The sequence below is a fragment of the Salvelinus alpinus genome, chromosome 8 (genome assembly GCF_045679555.1).
Source record: "Salvelinus alpinus chromosome 8, SLU_Salpinus.1, whole genome shotgun sequence".
Classification (NCBI taxonomy): Eukaryota; Metazoa; Chordata; class Actinopteri; order Salmoniformes; family Salmonidae; genus Salvelinus; species Salvelinus alpinus.
In genome coordinates, this window is record NC_092093.1 from 15,151,741 (window position 1) to 15,161,284 (window position 9,544).

Below are 9,544 nucleotides of genomic sequence, written 5' to 3' on the forward strand. Positions count from 1 at the left end.
GAAATAAATCATTCTCTCCACTATTATTCTGACATTTCAAATTCTTAAAATAAAGTGATGATACTAACTGACCTAAAACAGGGCATTTTTACTTGGATTAAATGTCAGGAATTGTGAAAAACTGAGTTGAAATGTATTTGGCTAAGGTGTACGTAAACTTCCGACTTCAACTGTAGATGACGTTTTGTCCCCAGAGTCTGTATTCTTACAGAGGTCTTATATATTATGATCATACTGCCAACAATTCAGATTTTAAAATATGTTTCTCACAGCAAACTATACAACAAATACTCTTCCTATTCATTTATTGTACTGCCTCGAATAATACATTGAAACCTAATGAAAACCGTCAAGAATGAATAACACACAATATGAGATAAATATAAAGGTCAACATGATAGCAAATCATTGTGGATGACAATATTGCTTTGACACTTCTACCTCAGATGTATGGTAAGTAATGTTGCATTGTGTTCATATCACATTTGACTGTAGAAAATTAGTCAGTGTTGTCGTGACAACCCATTACTCCAACTTAAAATCATAAAATGGCTTCTACATACAGATTGGCTTTAATAAATGGCACAGCAATTAAATAATTAAATACTAAACAGAACTAATGGTTAATAAATATTTGCCATTGTGATTTACAGTAGTGCTTTATAGTTGTGCCAAGGCAATGTCTTGCAGCACCATCTAGCGTCTAACAAACCAAACTACCAGTCAATCAATGTTTAGTTTGAAAATGGATATGATTGAAGTATTGACAAGAGCCAAACTTGTAAAGGAATTGTGATGTTAATTTCTGATTAACAAAGAATATCTAGTTAAACCTTTATCTTCCTCTTACAAAGGAAGAACCCTCTCCAGAGGTCAGTAAAATACACATCTCAAAAACTTTTATATACTTGACAGTATACTATAGCCTAGTCTGTGCTTGAGAAAGTGCTCTATTCAATCAGATCCGCTTTAGTGACATCAGCATAGCGGTTGTTTGGGTTGTGTCAGAGGTGGAACTGCTGTTAGAGCTGTCAAATCCACAAGTGGCTCCTGGCATTATACCTAAAGCGGACATTGCCATTGGCTTCACAGAGTCACATTAACAGAAATCCCATGCAGCCTTGTTTCCAAGTTGGAACACTGGAATGTGAGATGGACTCTACACATCAATTAGGCTGATAAATCCTCTTTATATAGTTTAATTATTTTTCAATTTGAGCGTAATTATTTATATATAGTCTACACTTTCTTGCTCTGAACTTCCAAAGCGAGTAGGGACAGGTGTGGCTTCTTGACAGTGATCGCAAGAGCAGCTACTCACCGATTTGATGGCTCCAACGCAGTTCCACATCTGACAGCAAAAACATTCATTATTCGTGTGTCTGCTATCACAGTTTAACACTTGATCTGATTGAATCTAGGCCTTAGCATGGCGTTTGTACTTTTGGGACGATTCCATTAGTTCCATTGTACCAGGCAGACCAAATCAGTTGCTGGTCAAGTATTTCAAAGAATAGCATCTGAACATGCCATAGTGATTAAAGTACAGTATAGTGCTGTACATTATATGTGTCCACTTTACTGTAAATCATTGCCCTACAGAGTCAACAAGGTGGGGGAGAATCGTGGTCCCAGTAGTCCATCCTCAAGACTCATGTCACTACCAGGGAGAGGCTTGGAGAGCAAGTTGTTGGGAAGGGCCTCTTCCCGGAATGAGGACTCAGACCTATCCTGCTTACCCAGGCTAGGGTGATGGTGAGACAGCATGGGACAGGATAGATCCACCAAATGGGCTGGGCTGCAGCTCACCATGGACGGGGTGGTGAAGACACTGGGACAGTACTCTTCTACATGGCGATAGGTGGGTTTGATGGCGCAGTGTTCATGGTGGTGAAAGGAGAACAGCATCTCCTCCTGGGGCTCCTGCTTTATCGCGGGAGGGGGGCTCAGGAGTTTGGCCAGGGGGGAGGTGGCTGTGGTGTACATGGTCGGGGCGAGAGGGGGCAGTGGCTGGGCCTGGGGATGGCCGTCACAGCCCAGTAGACACACTGGGGCATGCGACACTAGCATGCGCTCCAGCTTCTCTCTCTCCTCCTGGAGCATCTCAACCTGGGTCGTCAAGCTGGCCTGCTCTCTCTCCAGTTCATCAGTCTCCTTATAGGACAGACAACAGAGTTCATAGTTCATAAACATCAACATCCATCTATACTTACAAAACAGTAGGTAGGTAGAGCTACAGTATTGACTGACTGGTCATTCTCTCTGTTTGGACTCACTCCTTGCAGTTGGTCGGCCAGCTCCTTCCTGTGGTTGCGACACTTGGCAGCAGCCAGCTTGTTCCTTTCTCTCCTCAACCTTCTCCTCTCCTCTTCAGCTGGGTTCAACTGTTGATGGAAAACAGTAAGAGACAGTGAGAAACAGCATTCGGCTGGATATGCCATTCATTTTTTTTTTAACTGTCAACTCTAACATGAGATACTTAATATAGACCAGGGGTTCCCAAACCTTTTCATTCGGGACCCCCCTTCCAGCATCTATTTCTATAGGCACAAGCACTGTTCATGACACAAACTGTTCACACTCCTTGTTTGTTGGAGAGAATTTTGCTAGTTGTAAGCTTATTTCCTGCAAATCTACACATTTTGCCATGCCTAATGTGTATGCATGTGATATTTGAGTGAAAAAAAAATGTACAACAATATATATGAGCTAAAAACCTAAATAAAAAAACATTAGCTGACATGCGCTAGTTGATCTGGTCATTTCTGACAAATAGCTCACTAAAGTTCACAATGACTGACATGACAAGAGGAACTGATGATGCACTACCCAATTTAGAAATTGCACCATGTACATTCTACTATTACAACGTCCAAGAAAAAGTTTAAAGCTGTACAGAGTTGGGAACCACTGCTATAGGCTACTTACAGAAATCAAATATATTGCAGTATGAATATATTGATATTTTGATCTACTGTGAAAAACTGTATATTGCAATAACAATATTTTATCATTATTATATCCACAATATTAACAACATATCCATATCCCTTAGTCAAAGCCTCTCTGTCTTCCTGTACAGTGTGTTTGCTTACTGTTACCTGATCACTACGCCTGCTCCTTCCATGCGTGTTGCCCACTGTCCGTATTACCCCGAGCCTTGTGTGGATCCCAGGCCCCAGGCTACTGCTGATGTCCAGGGGCTGGTAGGGGTGAGAGTGTAGGCAGTGGTCAGGCTTGGAGGCTAGAATGGCTGGCTGGATCATCCACTGCAGCTCCTGACTGGACGTGATGGCATTGATGGTGGGGATGAAGGAACTGCTGGGTAGCTGCATTTTGACAGGATACTGGCGAGGGAGAGAAAAATAACAATTGAAACACAGTAGGCTACATGAGCTTTTGCATTATAAAGTGGTAGGCTATGGCTGCCTCAGTCTTAGCTTGTTTACAAGTAGTACTACTCAATAATTAAATTGTTGCCTTAGCCTATTTGCCTACACTTAATTTCCATTTTATCATAATTAAACAACGAATCAATATAGCCTATATATGGTATTTTTTTTCACAAAGTAGGCTATTTGAAGCAAACGTGTAATTTTAATTTAGGTAGAATAGGCATACGAATACCTGTTGGGATTTTGAGGATGCCCAACTATTGATGGCGTCGGAGGAGAGCTCGAGCTGACCCCTTTTCCCGCCACGGAGAGTGGTCTCGTGGTCCGCGGAGTGGTTCAGATGCATGGTCCGTGTTTTCCACGAGCCAACAAACACTCAGAATGCAGTGGACAAAACTCTAATTATTTAGTCGCCGTTTACTAGTACCAATTAAATAGTTAATTTGCCAATAGAAAGACTATATTTTATGAAGTGATGCTGTTAAAATCTATCGTTCTGCCTGGACGAGCACGTCATCATCTAGGCGCACGGGGAGACGGAGGTAGCTGCGAATGTGAAGACTGAAACTTATTTATAGCCAAATGAGATACATTCTAGATCCGGTACCTCGGTGATAATACAATGTCTGAAAAACTCTTTAACACATCATGGAAATTGCAAATATGGTCAACTGATTCCATGTAAGCCATTTGGTGATTTTAAAAAGGTCTTGCTGACGCAGGCATCCAAAAAAAGGACAATTGCCGTCAGAGCTGAAGTGTGTGGGTAGCTACCATGGTTTAATTGACGTCACATAGAAGAGTGTTTCCGTCCAGCGCTGCAGAGATGAGAGCTGTAGGCTTAGCTTCTTCGGGCTTCAGATAAAATAACATGTCGCTCAGGAAACAGGAAACCGCGAATGAATTGTGAAATCAGAGTAGAAATCTGGACAGAAGCAAGCGGATGTAAGCAGAGGTTGGATGTGGTTATTGCCATATAACTGCTGTATTTAAGCACACATTTTATTTCTTCTCTCTAGGACTTTTTCAGCTGGACCTCAAGGCAGTCTTCTTTTATATGTCCTTCTCCCTCATTATGTAAAGTGGATGAGCTTTAATTTACAGCAGTCTTTTGTTCTCTCCCTTCGGCATTTAGCCTCCCCTCACAACAGACTGAGATTGTCTGCATTGTGTTGTCCAGAGGAACAGTAGATAGGAAACATAATTAAATATTGAGTGATAGAAGAGTGTTAAAAAAATGTGAATATAAAAATTTAAGTCAGAATTTCTCTGTAAAGGAGAAAAGTGATTCCCCCTGTGTGTGTGTGTGTGTGTGTGTGTGTGTGTTTAGCCTTTCTCTTTCTGACCACAATTACACCTATTGGGATGGTGTGCATTCATTCTGAGCTCACCAGACCCTCTGCTCAACTCTGGGCTTTATGTGTGATTAACATGCTCCTCTTTTCAGAGCGGACAATGGCAGGGCACAGGGTGTATCCGTGGAGGGTCTTAAACCCTGGCTGCTGTTCCTGTATTATTTAAGGAGAACATGGTGTTCCCAGAGTCTTGACCACAGCACACCGTGTCTCACATTATTAATAGGCCACAACATATGTTTTCATCAGTGGAGACCTAAATCCCTCACTGCCAACTTGGCATCTGCATTTATACAATGCATTTGGAAAGTATTCAGACCGCTTGTCACGATCGTGTGGAAGAGATTCGGACCAAAACGCAGCATGAGGAAAATAAGCCATCTTCTTTTAATAAATGAACGAAGATGAACATGAAACGAAAACACTATACAAACAAACAAAACAACAAATGATCGTGAAGCTAAATAACGCAAGTGCACAGACAAGCAACAAACGTTAAACAAGACAACTACCCACAAAAGCCTACTGCCTATGGCTACCTTAAATATGGCTCCCAATCAGAGACAAATGAATGACAGCTGTCTCTGATTGAGACCCAATCCAGGCAGCCATAGACATAACTAGACAACCTCACAATTATCTATCCCATACACAATACAACACCCATAGACTAAACAAAACACACACAACATACAATGCCCACCCCAACTCACGCCCTGACCAACTAAACATAATCAAAATAACATAAAAATAGGTCAGGAACGTGACATAACCCCCCCCTCAAGGTGCGTACTCCGAACGCACCACCAAAAGTCTAGGGGAGGGTCTGGGTGGGCATCTGTCCACGGTGGTGGCTCAGGCTGAGGGCGAGGTCCCCACCCCACCATAATCAATCCCCGCTTCTTTATCCCCCTCACAATGCCCACCCTCCAAATAACCCCACCTAAATTAAGGGGCATCATCAGGATAAGGAGCAGCACCGGAATGAGGGGCAACACCGGAATGAGGGGCAACACCAGAATGAGGGGCAACACCAGAATGACTGGCGGATCCTGGCTGGCTGGCTCTGGACGCTCTTGGCTGGTTGACGGCTCTGGACGGTCATGGCTGGCTGACGGCTCTGGACGGTCATGGCTCGCTGACGGCTCTGGACGGTCATGGCTCGCTGACGGCTCTGGACGGTCATGGCTCGCTGACAGCTCTGGACGGTCATGGCTCGCTGACGGCTCTGGACGGTCATGGCTCGCTGACGGCTCTGGACGGTCATGGCTCGCTGACGGCTCTGGACGGTCATGGCTCGCTGACGGCTCTGGACGGTCATGGCTGGCTGAAGGCTCTGGCTGATCCGGTCTGGCGGAAGGCTCTGGCTGATCCGGTCTGGCGAAAGGCTCTGGCTGATCCGGTCTGGCGGAAGGCTCTGGCTGATCCGGTCTGGCGGAAGGCTCTGGCTGATCCGGTCTGGCGGAAGGCTCTGGCTGATCCGGTCTGGCGGAAGGCTCTAGCGGCTCCTGTCTGGCGGACGGCTCTAGCGGCTCCTGTCTGGCGGACGGCTCTGTAGGCTCATGGCAGACGGGCGGCTTTGCAGGCTCATGGCAGACGGGCGGCTTTGCAGGCTCATGGCAGACGGACAGTTCAGACGGCGTATGGCAGACGGGCAGTTCAGGCGCCGCTGGGCAGACGGGCAGTTCAGGCGCCGCTGGGCAGACGGGCAGTTCAGGCGCCGCTGGGCAGACGGGCAGTTCAGGCGCCGCTGGGCAGACGGGCAGTTCAGGCGCCGCTGGGCAGACGGGCAGTTCAGGCGCCGCTGGGCAGACGGCAGACTCTGGCCGGCTGAGACGCACTATAGGCCTGGTGCGTGGTACCGGAACTGGAGGTACCGGGCTAAGGACACGCACCTCAGGGCGAGTGCGGGGAGAAGGAACAGTGCGTCCAGGGCTCTGGAGACGCACAGGAGGCTTGGTGCGTGGTGCCGGAACTGGAGGCACTGGGCTGGAGACACGCACCATAGGGAGAGTGCGTGGAAGAGGAACAGGGCTCTGGAGATGCACTGGAAGCCTGGTGCGTGGTGTAGGCACTGGTGGTACTGGACTGGGGTGGGAAGGTGGCGCCGGATATACCGGACCGTGAAAGAGGACACGTGCTCTTGAGCACCGAGCCTCCCCAACCTTACCAGGTTGAATGATCCCCGTAGCCCTGCCAGTGCGGCGAGGTGGAATAGCCCGCACTGGGCTATGCAGGCGAACCGGGGACACCACCTGCAAGGCTGGTGCCATGTACACCGGCCCGAGGAGACGTACTGGAGGCCAGATACGTTGGGCCGGCTTCATGGCATCCGGCTCGATGCCCAACCTAGCCCTCCCAGTGCGGCAAGGTGGAATAGCCCGCACTGGGCTAAGCACGCGTACTGGGGACACCGTGCGCTTTACCGCATAACACGGTGTCTGACCAGTACGACGCCCTCTTACTCCACGGTAAGCCCGGGGAGTTGGCTCAGGTATCCAACCCGGCTTCGCCACACTCCCCTTTAGCCCCCCCCCCCCCCAAGAAATTTTTGGGTGAGCCTCTCGGGCTTCCAGCCTCTCCTACGTGCTGCCTCCTCATACCAGCGCTCCTGGGCTGTGGCTGCCTTCTTCTCCTCCCGCAAGCGGCGATTCACACCAACCTTAGCCCAGGGTCCTTCTCCATTGAAAATTTGCTCCCAACTCCATTCCTCTTCTCTCCATTGTTTTAGTTCCTTTTCTCCTTCCTCAATCCGCTTGGTCCTGTTGTGGTGGGTAGTTCTGTCACGATCGTGTGGAAGAGATTCGGACCAAAACGCAGCATGAGGAAAATAAGCCATCTTCTTTTAATAAATGAACGAAGATGAACATGAAACGAAAACACTATACAAACAAACAAAACAACAAATGATCGTGAAGCTAAATAACGCAAGTGCACAGACAAGCAACAAACGTTAAACAAGACAACTACCCACAAAAGCCTACTGCCTATGGCTACCTTAAATATGGCTCCCAATCAGAGACAAATGAATGACAGCTGTCTCTGATTGAGACCCAATCCAGGCAGCCATAGACATAACTAGAAAACCTCACAATTATCTATCCCATACACAATACAACACCCATAGACTAAACAAAACACACACAACATACAATGCCCACCCCAACTCACGCCCTGACCAACTAAACATAATCAAAATAACATAAAAATAGGTCAGGAACGTGACACCGCTTGACGTTTTCCATATTTTGTTACATTACAGCCTTATTCTAAAATTGATTAAATAGTATTTTTTTGTCCTCATCAATCTCCACACAATGAGAAAGCAAAAACAGTGATTTTTTTTAATTTTGGAAAATGTATTAAAAATAAAAAACTGAAATGTTACTGAGGAGTGGCTTCTGTCTGGCCACTCTACCATAAAGGCCTGATTGGTGAAGTGCTGCAGAGATGGTTGTCCTTCTGGAAGATTCTCCCATCTCCACAGAGGAACTCTGGAGCTCTGTCAGTGACCATTGAATTCTTGTTCACCTCCCTGACCAAGGCCCTTCTCTCCCGATTGCTCAGTTTGGCCGGGCGGACAGCTCTATGAAGTCTTGGTGGTTCCAAACTTCTTCCATTTAATAATGATGGAGGCCACTGTGTTCTTAGGGATCTTCAATGCTGCAGACATTTTTTGGTATCATTCCCCAGATCTATGCCTCAACACGATCCTGTCTATGCCTCAACACGATCATGTCTCGGAGCTCTACAGACAATTCCTTTGACCTCATGGATTGGTTTTTGCTCTGACATGCATTGTCAACTGTGGGAACTCACATAGACAGGTGTGTTTCTTTCCAAATCATGTCCAATCAATTGAATTTACCACAGGTGGACTCCAATCAAGTTGTAGAAACATCTCAAGGATGATTAATGAAAACAGGATGCACCTGAGCTCAATTTCGAGTCATAGCAAAGGGTCTGAATACTTATGTAAATAAGGTATTTCTGTTTTTTATTTTTAATACATTTGCAAAAATGTAAAAAATCCTGGGGTATTGTGTGTAGATTGATGAGGATTTTTTATTTATTTAATACATTTTAGAATAAGGCTGTAATGTAAAAAAAATTGGAAAATGTCAAGGGGTCTGAATACTTTCCGAATGCACTGTATATATAGTTGAACTGTGAGCGATAGGCATAGCTGAACCCACATCATGTGCATACAGTGTGAGGTAACTGAGGTAGGTTACATATCTTGTATTGATGCATCTCACATCTGCTGTTACACAAATGCAATCTTGACTGTGTCTAATAGTGTTTGTAGTAAAACTTGTGTGAAGACTGGGTTTTTTGCTTTGAAAAGGGAATGTGATAATTGCTTTTTAGATTGAAGTGCATTTTACTACAGTTCTGTTATTGTTGGCAATTCATTCCACTTCGGCTGTTTTCCATAACCATCTTGCCAATTATTTTATAATTTTTTCTCAGAGGAAAGCAGACATATTTTCAGTGTTGCCCAGAAGGTGGAATTGAACCACTTTGACTCTCATCAGCTACAAGTTTGAAGCCTGCACCCCAGACCACTGAAACTCATCTGGGTAGAATTAAGAGAGCATCTGGCTCTTATATTCAACATCAATTTGACATATGTTTTTACATTATGTAGTTAAATTATTTTATTTACAATTATTTGGTGATTAGGAAAGCACATTTAAATTCCATATGTGTATTCACTGCAGGAAAAAAAGGTGTAGGGTTGTAGAGAATCAAAGGACCATGAATATAATATAATTAGAAACCTTAGGTACT

General features: G+C 45.3%; 1 protein-coding gene and 1 non-coding gene across 2 annotated transcripts; both read right to left on the bottom strand.

Annotated features, from left to right (window-relative positions):
* Nucleotides 1–288: 288 nt before the first annotated feature.
* Nucleotides 289–4,232, bottom strand: LOC139582601 (fos-related antigen 2-like). The gene is made up of 4 exons (XM_071412742.1): nt 3,628–4,232; nt 3,102–3,347; nt 2,277–2,384; nt 289–2,154 (listed from the first exon to the last, which is right to left on the bottom strand). The coding sequence occupies exons 1-4, from the start codon at nt 3,739–3,741 to the stop codon at nt 1,597–1,599; spliced, it is 1,026 nt and encodes a 341-aa protein (XP_071268843.1). The 5' UTR covers nt 3,742–4,232; the 3' UTR covers nt 289–1,596.
* Nucleotides 4,233–9,248: 5,016 nt separating this feature from the next.
* Nucleotides 9,249–9,335, bottom strand: trnastop-uca (transfer RNA opal suppressor (anticodon UCA)). The gene has a single exon. It is a non-coding gene; the product is annotated as a tRNA-Sec (tRNA).
* Nucleotides 9,336–9,544: the final 209 nt, after the last annotated feature.